The following is a 21,648-nucleotide window of genomic DNA, read 5'->3' on the forward strand; positions in this document are numbered from 1 at the left end:
AATATAGATGTTGAATATAGATGTTGAATATAGATGTTGAATATAGATGTTGAATATAGATGTAGAATATAGATGATGTTGAATATAGATGTTGAATATAGATGTAGAATATAGATGTTGAATATAGATGTTGTTGAATATAGATGTTGTTGAATATAGATGTTGAATATAGATGTAGAATATAGATGTTGAATATAGATGATGTTGAATATAGATGTTGAATATAGATGTTGAATATAGATGTTGAATATAGATGTTGAATATAGATGTTGAATATAGATGTTGAATATAGATGTAGAATATAGATGTTTAATATAGATGATGTTGAATATAGATGTTGAATATAGATGTTGAATATAGATGATGTTGAATATAGATGATGAATATAGATGATGTTGAATATAGATGTTGAATATAGATGTTGAATATAGATGTTGAATATAGATGTTGAATATAGATGATGTTGAATATAGATGTTGAATATAGATGTTGAATATAGATGTTGAATATAGATGATGTTGAATATAGATGATGTTGAATATAGATGATGTTGAATATAGATGTTGAATATAGATGTTGAATATAGATGTTGAATATAGATGATGTTGAATATAGATGATGTTGAATATAGATGTTGAATATAGATGATGTTGAATATAGATGTTGAATATAGATGTTGAATATAGATGTTGAATATAGATGATGTTGAATATAGATGATGAATATAGATGATGTTGAATATAGATGATGTTGAATATAGATGTTGAATATAGATGTTGAATATAGATGATGAATATAGATGTTGAATATAGATGTTGAATATAGATGTTGAATATAGATGATGAATATAGATGTTGAATATAGATGTTGAATATAGATGATGTTGAATATAGATGTTGAATATAGATGATGTTGAATATAGATGATGAATATAGATGTTGAATATAGATGATGAATATAGATGTTGAATATAGATGTTGAATATAGATGATGTTGAATATAGATGATGAATATAGATGTTGAATATAGATGTTGAATATAGATGATGAATATAGATGATGTTGAATATAGATGTTGAATATAGATGTTGAATATAGATGATGAATATAGATGATGTTGAATATAGATGTTGAATATAGATGTTGAATATAGATGATGAATATAGATGATGTTGAATATAGATGTTGAATATAGATGTTGAATATAGATGATGAATATAGATGATGTTGAATATAGATGTTGAATATAGATGTTGAATATAGATGTTGAATATAGATGTAGAATATAGATGTAGAATATAGATGTTGAATATAGATGATGTTGAATATAGATGTAGAATATAGATGTTGAATATAGATGTTGAATATAGATGTTGAATATAGATGTTGAATATAGATGTTGAATATAGATGTTGAATATAGATGTAGAATATAGATGTAGAATATAGATGTTTAATATAGATGATGTTGAATATAGATGTTGAATATAGATGTTGAATATAGATGTTGAATATAGATGATGTTGAATATAGATGTTGAATATAGATGTAGAATATAGATGTAGAATATAGATGATGTTGAATATAGATGATGTTGAATATAGATGTTGAATATAGATGATGAATATAGATGTTGAATATAGATGATGTTGAATATAGATGTTGAATATAGATGTTGAATATAGATGATGTTGAATATAGATGATGTTGAATATAGATGTTGAATATAGATGTTGAATATAGATGTTGAATATAGATGATGAATATAGATGATGTTGAATATAGATGATGAATATAGATGATGTTGAATATAGATGATGTTGAATATAGATGATGTTGAATATAGATGTTGAATATAGATGTTGAATATAGATGTAGAATATAGATGATGTTGAATATAGATGTTGAATATAGATGTTGAATATAGATGTTGAATATAGATGATGAATATAGATGATGTTGAATATAGATGATGTTGAATATAGATGATGTTGAATATAGATGTTGAATATAGATGTTGAATATAGATGTAGAATATAGATGATGTTGAATATAGATGATGTTGAATATAGATGTTGAATATAGATGATGAATATAGATGTTGAATATAGATGATGTTGAATATAGATGTTGAATATAGATGATGTTGAATATAGATGATGTTGAATATAGATGTTGAATATAGATGTTGAATATAGATGTTGAATATAGATGATGAATATAGATGATGTTGAATATAGATGATGTTGAATATAGATGTTGAATATAGATGTTGAATATAGATGATGTTGAATATAGATGTTGAATATAGATGTTGAATATAGATGATGTTGAATATAGATGTTGAATATAGATGATGTTGAATATAGATGTTGAATATAGATGTTGAATATAGATGTTGAATATAGATGATGTTGAATATAGATGTAGAATATAGATGTTGAATATAGATGATGTTGAATATAGATGATGAATATAGATGATGTTGAATATAGATGTTGAATATAGATGTTGTTGAATATAGATGTTGAATATAGATGTTGAATATAGATGTTGAATATAGATGTTGAATATAGATGATGTTGAATATAGATGATGTTGAATATAGATGTTGAATATAGATGTTGAATATAGATGATGAATATAGATGATGTTGAATATAGATGTTGAATATAGATGTTGAATATAGATGTAGAATATAGATGATGTTGAATATAGATGTAGAATATAGATGTTGAATATAGATGATGTTGAATATAGATGATGAATATAGATGATGTTGAATATAGATGTTGTTGAATATAGATGTTGAATATAGATGTAGAATATAGATGTTGAATATAGATGTTGAATATAGATGATGTTGAATATAGATGATGTTGAATATAGATGATGTTGAATATAGATGTTGAATATAGATGTTGAATATAGATGTTGAATATAGATGATGTTGAATATAGATGTTGAATATAGATGTTGAATATAGATGTTGAATATAGATGATGTTGAATATAGATGTTGAATATAGATGTTGAATATAGATGATGTTGAATATAGATGTTGAATATAGATGTTGAATATAGATGATGTTGAATATAGATGATGTTGAATATAGATGTTGAATATAGATGTTGAATATAGATGATGTTGAATATAGATGATGTTGAATATAGATGATGTTGAATATAGATGATGTTGAATATAGATGTTGAATATAGATGATGTTGAATATAGATGATGTTGAATATAGATGATGTTGAATATAGATGATGTTGAATATAGATGTTGAATATAGATGATGTTGAATATAGATGTTGAATATAGATGATGTTGAATATAGATGTTGAATATAGATGTTGAATATAGATGTTGAATATAGATGATGTTGAATATAGATGTTGAATATAGATGATGTTGAATATAGATGTTGAATATAGATGATGTTGAATATAGATGATGTTGAATATAGATGTTGAATATAGATGTTGAATATAGATGTTGAATATAGATGATGAATATAGATGATGTTGAATATAGATGTTGAATATAGATGATGTTGAATATAGATGTTGAATATAGATGTTGAATATAGATGTTGAATATAGATGATGAATATAGATGATGTTGAATATAGATGATGTTGAATATAGATGTTGAATATAGATGTTGAATATAGATGTTGAATATAGATGATGTTGAATATAGATGATGTTGAATATAGATGTTGAATATAGATGATGTTGAATATAGATGATGTTGAATATAGATGATGTTGAATATAGATGTTGAATATAGATGTTGAATATAGATGTTGAATATAGATGATGTTGAATATAGATGATGTTGAATATAGATGATGTTGAATATAGATGTTGAATATAGATGTAGAATATAGATGTTGAATATAGATGTTGAATATAGATGATGTTGAATATAGATGATGTTGAATATAGATGTTGAATATAGATGTTGTTGAATATAGATGTTGAATATAGATGTAGAATATAGATGTAGAATATAGATGTTGAATATAGATGATGTTGAATATAGATGTAGAATATAGATGTTGAATATAGATGTTGAATATAGATGTTGAATATAGATGTTGAATATAGATGTTGAATATAGATGTTGAATATAGATGTAGAATATAGATGTAGAATATAGATGTTTAATATAGATGATGTTGAATATAGATGTTGAATATAGATGTTGAATATAGATGTTGAATATAGATGATGTTGAATATAGATGTTGAATATAGATGTAGAATATAGATGTAGAATATAGATGATGTTGAATATAGATGATGTTGAATATAGATGTTGAATATAGATGATGAATATAGATGTTGAATATAGATGATGTTGAATATAGATGTTGAATATAGATGTTGAATATAGATGATGTTGAATATAGATGATGTTGAATATAGATGTTGAATATAGATGTTGAATATAGATGTTGAATATAGATGATGAATATAGATGATGTTGAATATAGATGATGAATATAGATGATGTTGAATATAGATGATGTTGAATATAGATGATGTTGAATATAGATGTTGAATATAGATGTTGAATATAGATGTAGAATATAGATGATGTTGAATATAGATGTTGAATATAGATGTTGAATATAGATGTTGAATATAGATGATGAATATAGATGATGTTGAATATAGATGTTGAATATAGATGTTGAATATAGATGTAGAATATAGATGATGTTGAATATAGATGTTGAATATAGATGTTGAATATAGATGTTGAATATAGATGTTGAATATAGATGTAGAATATAGATGATGTTGAATATAGATGATGTTGAATATAGATGTTGAATATAGATGATGAATATAGATGTTGAATATAGATGATGTTGAATATAGATGTTGAATATAGATGATGTTGAATATAGATGATGTTGAATATAGATGTTGAATATAGATGTTGAATATAGATGTTGAATATAGATGATGAATATAGATGATGTTGAATATAGATGATGTTGAATATAGATGTTGAATATAGATGTTGAATATAGATGATGTTGAATATAGATGTTGAATATAGATGTTGAATATAGATGATGTTGAATATAGATGTTGAATATAGATGATGTTGAATATAGATGTTGAATATAGATGTTGAATATAGATGTTGAATATAGATGATGTTGAATATAGATGTAGAATATAGATGTTGAATATAGATGATGTTGAATATAGATGATGAATATAGATGATGTTGAATATAGATGTTGAATATAGATGTTGTTGAATATAGATGTTGAATATAGATGTTGAATATAGATGTTGAATATAGATGTTGAATATAGATGATGTTGAATATAGATGATGTTGAATATAGATGTTGAATATAGATGTTGAATATAGATGATGAATATAGATGATGTTGAATATAGATGTTGAATATAGATGTTGAATATAGATGTAGAATATAGATGATGTTGAATATAGATGTAGAATATAGATGTTGAATATAGATGATGTTGAATATAGATGATGAATATAGATGATGTTGAATATAGATGTTGTTGAATATAGATGTTGAATATAGATGTAGAATATAGATGTTGAATATAGATGTTGAATATAGATGATGTTGAATATAGATGATGTTGAATATAGATGATGTTGAATATAGATGTTGAATATAGATGTTGAATATAGATGTTGAATATAGATGATGTTGAATATAGATGTTGAATATAGATGATGAATATAGATGTTGAATATAGATGTTGAATATAGATGTTGAATATAGATGTTGAATATAGATGTTGAATATAGATGTTGAATATAGATGATGTTGAATATAGATGTTGAATATAGATGTTGAATATAGATGATGTTGAATATAGATGTTGAATATAGATGTTGAATATAGATGATGTTGAATATAGATGATGTTGAATATAGATGTTGAATATAGATGTTGAATATAGATGATGTTGAATATAGATGATGTTGAATATAGATGATGTTGAATATAGATGATGTTGAATATAGATGTTGAATATAGATGATGTTGAATATAGATGATGTTGAATATAGATGATGTTGAATATAGATGATGTTGAATATAGTTGTTGAATATAGATGATGTTGAATATAGATGTTGAATATAGATGATGTTGAATATAGATGTTGAATATAGATGTTGAATATAGATGTTGAATATAGATGATGTTGAATATAGATGTTGAATATAGATGATGTTGAATATAGATGTTGAATATAGATGATGTTGAATATAGATGATGTTGAATATAGATGTTGAATATAGATGATGTTGAATATAGATGTTGAATATAGATGTTGAATATAGATGTTGAATATAGATGATGAATATAGATGATGTTGAATATAGATGATGTTGAATATAGATGTTGAATATAGATGTTGAATATAGATGTTGAATATAGATGATGTTGAATATAGATGATGTTGAATATAGATGTTGAATATAGATGATGTTGAATATAGATGATGTTGAATATAGATGATGTTGAATATAGATGTTGAATATAGATGTTGAATATAGATGTTGAATATAGATGATGTTGAATATAGATGATGTTGAATATAGATGATGTTGAATATAGATGTTGAATATAGATGTAGAATATAGATGTTGAATATAGATGTTGAATATAGATGATGTTGAATATAGATGATGTTGAATATAGATGTTGAATATAGATGTTGTTGAATATAGATGTTGAATATAGATGTAGAATATAGATGTAGAATATAGATGTTGTTGAATATAGATGTTGAATATAGATGTTGAATATAGATGTTGAATATAGATGATGTTGAATATAGATGATGTAGAATATAGATGTAGAATATAGATGATGTTGAATATAGATGATGTTGAATATAGATGTTGAATATAGATGTAGAATATAGATGTAGAATATAGATGTTGAATATAGATGTTGAATATAGATGTAGAATATAGATGTAGAATATAGATGTTGAATATAGATGTTGAATATAGATGATGTTGAATATAGATGTTGAATATAGATGATGTTGAATATAGATGTTGAATATAGATGATGTTGAATATAGATGTTGAATATAGATGTTGAATATAGATGTTGAATATAGATGATGTTGAATATAGATGATGATGAATATAGATGTTGAATATAGATGTTGAATATAGATGTTGAATATAGATGATGTTGAATATAGATGTTGAATATAGATGATGTTGAATATAGATGATGTTGAATATAGATGTTGAATATAGATGTTGAATATAGATGTTGAATATAGATGTTGAATATAGATGTAGAATATAGATGATGTTGAATATAGATGTTGAATATAGATGTAGAATATAGATGTTGAATATAGATGTTGTTGAATATAGATGTTGTTGAATATAGATGTTGAATATAGATGTAGAATATAGATGTTGAATATAGATGATGTTGAATATAGATGTTGAATATAGATGTTGAATATAGATGTTGAATATAGATGTTGAATATAGATGTTGAATATAGATGTTGAATATAGATGTAGAATATAGATGTAGAATATAGATGTTGAATATAGATGATGTTGAATATAGATGTTGAATATAGATGTTGAATATAGATGATGTTGAATATAGATGATGAATATAGATGATGTTGAATATAGATGTTGAATATAGATGTTGAATATAGATGTTGAATATAGATGTTGAATATAGATGATGTTGAATATAGATGTTGAATATAGATGATGAATATAGATGATGTTGAATATAGATGTTGAATATAGATGTTGTTGAATATAGATGTTGAATATAGATGATGTTGAATATAGATGTTGAATATAGATGATGAATATAGATGATGTTGAATATAGATGTTGAATATAGATGTTGAATATAGATGATGAATATAGATGATGTTGAATATAGATGATGAATATAGATGATGTTGAATATAGATGATGAATATAGATGTTGAATATAGATGTTGAATATAGATGTTGAATATAGATGTTGAATATAGATGTTGAATATAGATGATGTTGAATATAGATGTTGAATATAGATGTTGAATATAGATGTAGAATATAGATGATGTTGAATATAGATGTTGAATATAGATGTAGAATATAGATGTTGTTGAATATAGATGTTGAATATAGATGTTGTTGAATATAGATGTTGAATATAGATGTTGTTGAATATAGATGTTGAATATAGATGATGTTGAATATAGATGATGAATATAGATGATGTTGAATATAGATGTTGAATATAGATGTTGAATATAGATGTTGTTGAATATAGATGTTGAATATAGATGTTGTTGAATATAGATGTTGAATATAGATGATGTTGAATATAGATGATGTTGAATATAGATGATGTTGAATATAGATGATGTTGAATATAGATGATGTTGAATATAGATGTTGAATATAGATGTTGAATATAGATGATGTTGAATATAGATGATGTTGAATATAGATGTTGAATATAGATGATGTTGAATATAGATGTTGATTATAGATGTTGAATATAGATGTTGAATATAGATGTTGAATATAGATGATGTTGAATATAGATGTTGAATATAGATGTTGAATATAGATGTTGAATATAGATGTTGAATATAGATGTTGAATATAGATGATGTTGAATATAGATGTTGAATATAGATGTTGAATATAGATGATGTTGAATATAGATGTTGAATATAGATGTTGTTGAATATAGATGATGAATATAGATGTTGAATATAGATGTTGAATATAGATGATGTTGAATATAGATGTTGAATATAGATGTTGAATATAGATGTTGAATATAGATGTTGAATATAGATGTTGAATATAGATGTTGAATATAGATGATGTTGAATATAGATGTTGAATATAGATGATGTTGAATATAGATGTTGAATATAGATGTTGAATATAGATGATGTTGAATATAGATGTTGAATATAGATGTTGTTGAATATAGATGATGAATATAGATGTTGAATATAGATGATGTTGAATATAGATGTTGAATATAGATGTTGAATATAGATGATGTTGAATATAGATGTTGAATATAGATGTTGAATATAGATGATGTTGAATATAGATGATGAATATAGATGATGTTGAATATAGATGTTGAATATAGATGTTGAATATAGATGATGTTGAATATAGATGTTGAATATAGATGATGAATATAGATGATGAATATAGATGATGAATATAGATGATGTTGAATATAGATGTTGAATATAGATGTTGAATATAGATGTTGAATATAGATGATGAATATAGATGATGTTGAATATAGATGTTGAATATAGATGTTGAATATAGATGTTGAATATAGATGATGAATATAGATGATGTTGAATATAGATGTTGAATATAGATGATGAATATAGATGATGAATATAGATGATGTTGAATATAGATGTTGAATATAGATGTTGAATATAGATGATGAATATAGATGTTGAATATAGATGATGAATATAGATGATGTTGAATATAGATGTTGAATATAGATGATGAATATAGATGATGAATATAGATGATGAATATAGATGTTGAATATAGATGATGAATATAGATGATGAATATAGATGATGTTGAATATAGATGTTGAATATAGATGATGTTGAATATAGATGTTGAATATAGATGTTGAATATAGATGTTGAATATAGATGTTGAATATAGATGTTGAATATAGATGATGTTGAATATAGATGTTGAATATAGATGTTGAATATAGATGATGTTGAATATAGATGTTGAATATAGATGTTGTTGAATATAGATGATGAATATAGATGTTGAATATAGATGTTGAATATAGATGATGTTGAATATAGATGTTGAATATAGATGTTGAATATAGATGTTGAATATAGATGTTGAATATAGATGTTGAATATAGATGTTGAATATAGATGATGTTGAATATAGATGTTGAATATAGATGATGTTGAATATAGATGTTGAATATAGATGTTGAATATAGATGATGTTGAATATAGATGTTGAATATAGATGTTGTTGAATATAGATGATGAATATAGATGTTGAATATAGATGATGTTGAATATAGATGTTGAATATAGATGTTGAATATAGATGATGTTGAATATAGATGTTGAATATAGATGTTGAATATAGATGATGTTGAATATAGATGATGAATATAGATGATGTTGAATATAGATGTTGAATATAGATGTTGAATATAGATGATGTTGAATATAGATGTTGAATATAGATGATGAATATAGATGATGAATATAGATGATGAATATAGATGATGTTGAATATAGATGTTGAATATAGATGTTGAATATAGATGTTGAATATAGATGATGAATATAGATGATGTTGAATATAGATGTTGAATATAGATGTTGAATATAGATGTTGAATATAGATGATGAATATAGATGATGTTGAATATAGATGTTGAATATAGATGATGAATATAGATGATGAATATAGATGATGTTGAATATAGATGTTGAATATAGATGTTGAATATAGATGATGAATATAGATGTTGAATATAGATGATGAATATAGATGATGTTGAATATAGATGTTGAATATAGATGATGAATATAGATGATGAATATAGATGATGAATATAGATGTTGAATATAGATGATGAATATAGATGATGAATATAGATGATGTTGAATATAGATGTTGAATATAGATGATGTTGAATATAGATGATGAATATAGATGATGTTGAATATAGATGTTGAATATAGATGATGAATATAGATGATGAATATAGATGATGTTGAATATAGATGTTGAATATAGATGATGTTGAATATAGATGTTGAATATAGATGTTGAATATAGATGATGTTGAATATAGATGTTGAATATAGATGTTGAATATAGATGATGTTGAATATAGATGTTGAATATAGATGTTGAATATAGATGATGTTGAATATAGATGATGTTGAATATAGATGTTGAATATAGATGATGTTGAATATAGATGTTGAATATAGATGTTGAATATAGATGATGTTGAATATAGATGATGTTGAATATAGATGTTGAATATAGATGTTGAATATAGATGTTGAATATAGATGATGTTGAATATAGATGATGTTGAATATAGATGTTGAATATAGATGTTGAATATAGATGATGTTGAATATAGATGATGTTGAATATAGATGATGTTGAATATAGATGTTGAATATAGATGTTGAATATAGATGTTGAATATAGATGATGAATATAGATGATGTTGAATATAGATGATGAATATAGATGTTGAATATAGATGATGAATATAGATGATGTTGAATATAGATGATGAATATAGATGTTGAATATAGATGTTGAATATAGATGATGAATATAGATGATGTTGAATATAGATGATGAATATAGATGTTGAATATAGATGATGAATATAGATGATGTTGAATATAGATGATGAATATAGATGTTGAATATAGATGTTGAATATAGATGTTGAATATAGATGTTGAATATAGATGATGTTGAATATAGATGTTGAATATAGATGTTGAATATAGATGATGTTGAATATAGATGATGAATATAGATGATGTTGAATATAGATGTTGAATATAGATGATGTTGAATATAGATGTTGTTGAATATAGATGTTGAATATAGATGTTGAATATAGATGATGAATATAGATGTTGAATATAGATGATGAATATAGATGATGTTGAATATAGATGTTGAATATAGATGATGTTGAATATAGATGATGAATATAGATGTTGAATATAGATGATGAATATAGATGATGTTGAATATAGATGTTGAATATAGATGATGAATATAGATGATGTTGAATATAGATGTTGAATATAGATGATGAATATAGATGATGTTGAATATAGATGATGAATATAGATGTTGAATATAGATGTTGAATATAGATGTTGAATATAGATGTTGAATATAGATGATGTTGAATATAGATGATGAATATAGATGTTGAATATAGATGATGAATATAGATGATGTTGAATATAGATGATGAATATAGATGTTGAATATAGATGATGAATATAGATGATGTTGAATATAGATGTTGAATATAGATGATGAATATAGATGTTGTTGAATATAGATGTTGAATATAGATGTTGAATATAGATGATGTTGAATATAGATGATGAATATAGATGTTGAATATAGATGATGAATATAGATGATGAATATAGATGATGAATATAGATGATGAATATAGATGTTGAATATAGATGATGAATATAGATGATGAATATAGATGTTGAATATAGATGATGTTGAATATAGATGTTGAATATAGATGTTGAATATAGATGATGAATATAGATGATGAATATAGATGTTGAATATAGATGATGTTGAATATAGATGATGAATATAGATGATGAATATAGATGTTGAATATAGATGATGAATATAGATGATGAATATAGATGTTGAATATAGATGATGTTGAATATAGATGATGAATATAGATGTTGAATATAGATGATGTTGAATATAGATGTTGAATATAGATGTTGAATATAGATGATGTTGAATATAGATGTTGAATATAGATGATGTTGAATATAGATGTTGAATATAGATGTTGAATATAGATGATGAATATAGATGATGTTGAATATAGATGTTGAATATAGATGTTGAATATAGATGATGAATATAGATGATGTTGAATATAGATGATGTTGAATATAGATGATGTTGAATATAGATGATGTTGAATATAGATGATGTTGAATATAGATGTTGAATATAGATGTTGTTGAATATAGATGTTGAATATAGATGATGTTGAATATAGATGATGAATATAGATGATGTTGAATATAGATGTTGAATATAGATGTTGAATATAGATGATGAATATAGATGATGTTGAATATAGATGTTGAATATAGATGTTGAATATAGATGTTGTTGAATATAGATGTTGAATATAGATGATGTTGAATATAGATGTTGAATATAGATGTTGAATATAGATGATGTTGAATATAGATGTTGAATATAGATGTTGAATATAGATGTTGTTGAATATAGATGTTGAATATAGATGATGTTGAATATAGATGTTGAATATAGATGTTGAATATAGATGTTGAATATAGATGATGTTGAATATAGATGATGTTGAATATAGATGTTGAATATAGATGTTGAATATAGATGTTGAATATAGATGTTGAATATAGATGTTGAATATAGATGATGTTGAATATAGATGATGTTGAATATAGATGTTGTTGAATATAGATGTTGAATATAGATGATGTTGAATATAGATGTTGAATATAGATGTTGAATATAGATGTTGAATATAGATGATGTTGAATATAGATGATGTTGAATATAGATGTTGAATATAGATGTTGAATATAGATGTTGAATATAGATGTTGAATATAGATGTTGAATATAGATGTTGAATATAGATGATGTTGAATATAGATGATGTTGAATATAGATGATGTTGAATATAGATGATGATGAATATAGATGTTGAATATAGATGTTGAATATAGATGTTGAATATAGATGATGTTGAATATAGATGATGTTGAATATAGATGATGAATATAGATGATGTTGAATATAGATGTTGAATATAGATGTTGAATATAGATGTTGAATATAGATGTTGTTGAATATAGATGTTGAATATAGATGATGTTGAATATAGATGTTGAATATAGATGTTGAATATAGATGTTGAATATAGATGATGTTGAATATAGATGATGAATATAGATGATGTTGAATATAGATGTTGAATATAGATGTTGAATATAGATGATGTTGAATATAGATGATGAATATAGATGATGTTGAATATAGATGTTGAATATAGATGTTGAATATAGATGATGTTGAATATAGATGTTGAATATAGATGATGTTGAATATAGATGTTGAATATAGATGATGTTGAATATAGATGTTGAATATAGATGTTGAATATAGATGTTGAATATAGATGATGTTGAATATAGATGTTGAATATAGATGATGTTGAATATAGATGTTGAATATAGATGATGTTGAATATAGATGATGTTGAATATAGATGTTGAATATAGATGATGTTGAATATAGATGTTGAATATAGATGATGTTGAATATAGATGATGTTGAATATAGATGTTGTTGAATATAGATGTTGAATATAGATGTTGAATATAGATGTAGAATATAGATGTTGAATATAGATGTTGAATATAGATGTTGTTGAATATAGATGTTGAATATAGATGATGTTGAATATAGATGTTGTTGAATATAGATGATGTTGAATATAGATGTTGAATATAGATGTTGAATATAGATGATGTTGAATATAGATGTTGAATATAGATGTTGAATATAGATGTAGAATATAGATGTTGAATATAGATGTTGAATATAGATGATGTTGAATATAGATGTTGAATATAGATGATGTTGAATATAGATGTTGTTGAATATAGATGTTGAATATAGATGTTGAATATAGATGTAGAATATAGATGTTGAATATAGATGTTGAATATAGATGTTGTTGAATATAGATGTTGAATATAGATGATGTTGAATATAGATGTTGAATATAGATGTTGAATATAGATGTTGAATATAGATGATGTTGAATATAGATGTTGAATATAGATGTTGTTGAATATAGATGTTGAATATAGATGTTGAATATAGATGTTGAATATAGATGTTGAATATAGATGATGTTGAATATAGATGATGTTGAATATAGATGTTGAATATAGATGTTGAATATAGATGATGTTGAATATAGATGTTGAATATAGATGATGAATATAGATGATGTTGAATATAGATGTTGAATATAGATGTTGAATATAGATGTAGAATATAGATGATGTTGAATATAGATGTTGAATATAGATGTTGAATATAGATGTTGAATATAGATGTTGAATATAGATGTTGAATATAGATGTTTAATATAGATGATGTTGAATATAGATGTTGAATATAGATGATGAATATAGATGTTGAATATAGATGTTGAATATAGATGTTGAATATAGATGATGTTGAATATAGATGTTGAATATAGATGTTGAATATAGATGATGTTGAATATAGATGATGTTGAATATAGATGATGAATATAGATGTTGAATATAGATGATGTTGAATATAGATGATGTTGAATATAGATGATGTTGAATATAGATGTTGAATATAGATGATGTTGAATATAGATGTTGAATATAGATGTTGAATATAGATGTTGAATATAGATGTTTAATATAGATGATGTTGAATATAGATGTTGAATATAGATGATGAATATAGATGTTGAATATAGATGTTGAATATAGATGTTGAATATAGATGATGTTGAATATAGATGTTGAATATAGATGTTGAATATAGATGATGTTGAATATAGATGTTGTTGAATATAGATGATGAATATAGATGTTGAATATAGATGATGTTGAATATAGATGATGTTGAATATAGATGATGTTGAATATAGATGTTGAATATAGATGATGTTGAATATAGATGTTGAATATAGATGATGTTGAATATAGATGATGTTGAATATAGATGTTGAATATAGATGTTGAATATAGATGATGTTGAATATAGATGTTGAATATAGATGTTGAATATAGATGTTGAATATAGATGTTGAATATAGATGTTGAATATAGATGATGTTGAATATAGATGATGTTGAATATAGATGATGTTGAATATAGATGTTGAATATAGATGTTGAATATAGATGATGTTGAATATAGATGTTGAATATAGATGTTGAATATAGATGATGTTGAATATAGATGTTGAATATAGATGTTGAATATAGATGTTGAATATAGATGTTGAATATAGATGTTGAATATAGATGTTGAATATAGATGTTGAATATAGATGATGTTGAATATAGATGTTGAATATAGATGATGTTGAATATAGATGATGTTGAATATAGATGATGTAGAATATAGATGTTGAATATAGATGATGTTGAATATAGATGATGTTGAATATAGATGTTGAATATAGATGTTGAATATAGATGATGTTGAATATAGATGTTGAATATAGATGATGTTGAATATAGATGTTGAATATAGATGTTGAATATAGATGTTGAATATAGATGATGAATATAGATGATGAATATAGATGATGAATATAGATGATGAATATAGATGATGAATATAGATGATGAATATAGATGATGAATATAGATGTTGAATATAGATGATGAATATAGATGTTGAATATAGATGATGTTGAATATAGATGATGTTGAATATAGATGATGATGAATATAGATGTTGAATATAGATGATGTTGAATATAGATGTTGAATATAGATGTAGAATATAGATGTTGAATATAGATGTAGAATATAGATGATGAATATAGATGATGAATATAGATGTTGAATATAGATGATGAATATAGATGATGAATATAGATGTTGAATATAGATGATGTTGAATATAGATGTTGAATATAGATGTTGAATATAGATGTTGAATATAGATGTTGAATATAGATGATGTTGAATATAGATGTTGAATATAGATGTTGAATATAGATGTTGAATATAGATGTAGAATATAGATGTTGAATATAGATGTTGAATATAGATGATGTTGAATATAGATGTTGAATATAGATGTAGAATATAGATGTTGAATATAGATGATGTTGAATATAGATGTTGAATATAGATGTTGAATATAGATGTTGTTGAATATAGATGTTGAATATAGATGTTGAATATAGATGTAGAATATAGATGATGAATATAGATGTAGAATATAGATGATGAATATAGATGTTGAATATAGATGATGTTGAATATAGATGTTGAATATAGATGATGTTGAATATAGATGTTGAATATAGATGTTGAATATAGATGTTGAATATAGATGTTGAATATAGATGTTGTTGAATATAGATGTTGAATATAGATGTTGAATATAGATGTAGAATATAGATGATGTTGAATATAGATGTTGAATATAGATGTTGAATATAGATGTTGAATATAGATGATGTTGAATATAGATGTTGAATATAGATGTAGAATATAGATGATGAATATAGATGATGTTGAATATAGATGTTGAATATAGATGTTGAATATAGATGTTGAATATAGATGTTGAATATAGATGTTTAATATAGATGTTGAATATAGATGATGTTGAATATAGATGATGTTGAATATAGATGTTGAATATAGATGTAGAATATAGATGATGAATATAGATGATGTTGAATATAGATGTTGAATATAGATGTTGAATATAGATGTTGAATATAGATGTTGAATATAGATGTTTAATATAGATGTTGAATATAGATGATGTTGAATATAGATGATGTTGAATATAGATGTTGAATATAGATGTTGAATATAGATGTTGAATATAGATGTTGAATATAGATGTTGAATATAGATGTTGAATATAGATGTTGAATATAGATGTTGAATATAGATGTTGAATATAGATGTTGAATATAGATGTTGAATATAGATGTTGAATATAGATGTTGAATATAGATGTTGAATATAGATGTTGAATATAGATGTTGAATATAGATGTTGAATATAGATGTTGAATATAGATGTTGAATATAGATGTTGAATATAGATGTTGAATATAGATGTTGAATATAGATGTTGAATATAGATGTTGAATATAGATGTTGAATATAGATGTTGAATATAGATGTTGAATATAGATGTTGAATATAGATGTTGAACATAGATGTTGAACATATATGATAAATACATCCAATGTGAATTTCATATAATGAGAATCTGTGTTGTTGTCTCAGGTGATGATAACCTGTCGGCCTACACTAGTCCTCTACTGCTCGATCTAATAGAATCAGCCATCAAACAGGTAACTTTCCATTGTCTATATTCTACTAAATATACTCTACCTTTGTGTGTGTTTATCATATGTACAGTGTGAATAATGTATAACGTCTGTGTGTGTATACGTACATACACACACACACACACACACACACACACACACACACACACACACACACACACACACACACACACACACACACACACACACACACACACACACACACACACACACACACACACACACACACACACACACACACACACAGGTGGAGCATCCTAAACACACAGGCCAGACCATCTACAGCCAGGCAGAGAAAGAGGGGGGCAGCTGGAAGATGTGAGTAACTCTTATCTTCTACTTTCAATTCTTCCTTGTCTTTAACATACAGACTTTCTATTTCTCTCCATCTCTCTCCTCCACTCTCTCCCTCTCTCTCCCCCTCTCTCTCCCTCTCTCTCCCCCTCTCTCCTCCCCTTTCTCCCTCTCTCCTCCCCTCTCTCCTCCCCTCTCTCCCTCTCTCTCCCCCCTCTCTCCCCCCTCTCTCCTCCCCTCTCTCCCTCTCTCTCCCCCCTCTCTCCTCCCCTCTCTCCCTCTCTCTCCCCCCTCTCTCCTCCCCTCTCTCCCTCCTCTCTCCTCCTCTCTCTCCCCCTCTCTCCCTCCCCCTCTCTCCTCCCCTCTCTCCTTCCCCTCTCTCCTCCCCTCTCTCCTCCCCTCTCTCCCTCCCCTTCTCTCCTCCCCTCTCTCTCTCCCCATCTCTCCTCCCCTCTCTCCCTCCCCCCTCTCTCCTCCCCTCTCTCCCTCCCCCTCTCTCCTCCCCTCTCTCCCTCCCCCTCTCTCCTCCCCTCTCTCCCTCCCCCTCTCTCTCCCCCCTCTCTCCTCCCCTCTCTCCCTCTCTCTCCCCCTCTCTCCTCCCCTCTCTCCCTCCCCCTCTCTCCTCCCCTCTCTCCCTCCCCCTCTCTCCTCCCCTCTCTCCTTCCCCTCTCTTCTTCCCTCTCTCCTCCCCTCTCTCCCTCCCCCTCTCTCCTCCCCTCTCTCCTTCCCCTCTCTCCCTCCCCCTCTCCCCCCTCTCTCCTCCCCCTCCCCCTCTCTCCTCCCCTCTCTCCCTCCCCCTCTCTCCTCCCCTCTCTCCCTCCCCCTCTCTCCTCCCCTCTCTCCTTCCCCTCTCTTCTTCCCTCTCTCCTCCCCTCTCTCCCTCCCCCTCTCTCCTCCCCCTCTCTCCCTCCCCCTCTCCCCCCCTCTCTCCTCCCCCTCCCCCTCTCTCCTCCCCTCTCTCCCTCCCCCCCCTCTCTCCTCCCCTCTCTCCCTCTCTCTCCCCCTCTCTCCTCCCCTCTCTCCCTCCCCCTCTCTCCTCCCCTCTCTCCCTCCCCCTCTCTCCTCCCCTCTCTCCTTCCCCTCTCTTCTTCCCTCTCTCCTCTCCCTCCCCCTCTCTCCTCCCCTCTCTTCTCTCCCTCTCCCTCTCTCCTCTCTCCTCTAGTATTAAGCCGTCATATCTGAACAGTGGGGTGTATAGTTGATACTAACTCTCTGTTTCTCTCTCTCCTCCAGTATTAAGCCATTGTACCTGAACAGCGGGGCATATAGTTTCACAGCCTTTGGAGGAGTTCCTGCTATGGAGCTACGCTTCAACGAGGTACAACCCCTCCTCTCACCTCTCTCTCTCTCCTCTCACCTCTCTCTCCACCTCTCCTCTAAACTCACCTCTCTCTTTACCTCTCCTTTCACTTCTCTCTCTACCTCTCCTCTCACCTCTCTCTCTACCTCTCCTTTCACCTCTCTCTCTACCTCTCATCTAAACTCACATCTCTCTCTACCTCTCCTTTCACCTCTCTCTCTACCTCTCATCTAAACTCACCTCTCTCTATATCTCTACTTTCACCTCTATCTCTCTCTTCTCTCACCACTCTCTCTACCTCTCCTCTAAACTCACCGCTCTACCTCTCCTCTCAACTCTCTCTCTACCTCTCCTTTAAACTCACCTCTCTCTCTAACTCTCATCTAAACTCACACCTCTCTCTACCTCTCATCTAAACTCACCCCTCTCTCTATCTCTCCTATCACCTCTCCCTCTCCTCTAAACTCACCCATCTCTCTACCTCGCCTCTAAACTCACCCCTCTCTCTACCTCTTCTCTCACCTCTCTCTCTACCTCTTCTCTCACCTCTCTCTCTACCTCTTCTCTCACCTCTCTCTCTACCTCTTCTCTCACCTCTCTCTCTACCTCTTCTCTCACCTCTCTCTCTACCTCTTCTCTCACCTCTCTCTCTACCTTTTCTCTCACCTCTCTCTCTACCTCTTCTCTCACCTCTCCCTCTACCTCTTCTCTCACCTCTCCCTCTACCTCTTCTCTCACCTCTCCCTCTACCTCTTCTCTCACCTCTCCCTCTACCTCTTCTCTCACCTCTCTCTCACCTCTCTCTCTACCTCTTCTCTCACCTCTCTCTCTAACTCTTCTCTCACCTCTCCCTCTACCTCTTCTCTCACCTCTCTCTCTACCTCTTCTCTCACCTCTCCCTCTACCTCTTCTCTCACCTCTCCCTCTACGTCTTATCTCACCTCTCCCTCTACCTCTTCTCTCACCTCTCTCTCACCTCTCTCTCTACCTCTTCTCTCACCTCTTCTCTCACCTCTCTCTCTACCTCTTCTCTCACCTCTCTCTCTACCTCTTCTCTCACCTCTCCCTCTACCTCTTATCTCACCTCTCCCTCTACCTCTTCTCTCACCTCTCTCTCACCTCTCTCTCTACCTCTTCTCTCACCTCTCTCTCACCTCTCTCTCTACCTCTTCTCTCACCTCTCTCTCACCTCTCTCTCTACCTCTTCTCTCACCTCTTCTCTCACCTCTCCCGCTACCTCTTATCTCACCTCTCCCTCTACCTCTCTCTCACCTCTCTCTCACCTCTCTCTCTACCTCTTCTCTCACCTCTTCTCTCACCTCTCCCTCTACCTCTTCTCTCACCTCTCTCTCTACCTCTTCTCTCACCTCTCCCTCTACCTCTTATCTCACCTCTCCCTCTACCTCTTCTCTCACCTCTCTCTAACCTCTCTCTCTACCTCTTCTCTCACCTCTCTCTCACCTCTCTCTCTACCTCTTCTCTCACCTCTTCTCTCACCTCTCCCTCTACCTCTTATCTCACCTCTCCCTCTACCTCTCTCTCACCTCTCTCTCTACCTCTTCTCTCACCTCTCTCTCACCTCTCTCTCTACCTCTTCTCTCACCGCTCTCTCACCTCTCTCTCTACCTCTTCTCTCACCTCTTCTCTCACCTCTCCCTCTACCTCTTATCTCACCTCTCCCTCTACCTCTCTCTCACCTCTCTCTCACCTCTCTCTCTACCTCTTCTCTCACCTCTTCTCTCACCTCTCCCTCTACCTCTTCTCTCACCTCTCCCTCTACCTCTTATCTCACCTCTCCCACTACCTCTTCTCTCACCTCTCTCTCACCTCTCTCTCTACTTCTTCTCTCACCTCTCTCTCTACCTCTTCTCTCATCTCTCTCTCACCTCTCTCTCTACCTCTTCTCTCACCTCTTCTCTCACCTCTCCCTCTACCTCTTATCTCACCTCTCCCTCTACCTCTCTCTCACCTCTCTCTCTACCTCTTCTCTCACCTCTCTCTCACCTCTCTCTCTACCTCTTCTCTCACCTCTCCCTCTACCTCTTATCTCACCTCTCCCTCTACCTCTTCTCTCACCT

General features: G+C 29.0%; 1 protein-coding gene across 3 annotated transcripts in view; it reads left to right on the forward strand.

The window, feature by feature from the left end:
* tfr2 (transferrin receptor 2) overlaps positions 1-21,648 on the forward strand; it is a 172,591-nt gene that overhangs the window by 136,590 nt on the left and 14,353 nt on the right. For all 3 annotated transcript variants that reach the window (XM_036958415.1, XM_036958416.1, XM_036958417.1), the window contains 3 exons: positions 17,912-17,979; positions 18,224-18,294; positions 19,504-19,588. In XM_036958415.1, the coding sequence (XP_036814310.1) occupies positions 17,912-17,979; positions 18,224-18,294; positions 19,504-19,588 (224 nt within the window). The remainder of the gene's footprint in view (positions 1-17,911; positions 17,980-18,223; positions 18,295-19,503; positions 19,589-21,648) is intronic.

The sequence above is a fragment of the Oncorhynchus mykiss genome, chromosome 21, assembly GCF_013265735.2.
Source record: "Oncorhynchus mykiss isolate Arlee chromosome 21, USDA_OmykA_1.1, whole genome shotgun sequence".
Taxonomy (NCBI): Eukaryota; Metazoa; Chordata; class Actinopteri; order Salmoniformes; family Salmonidae; genus Oncorhynchus; species Oncorhynchus mykiss.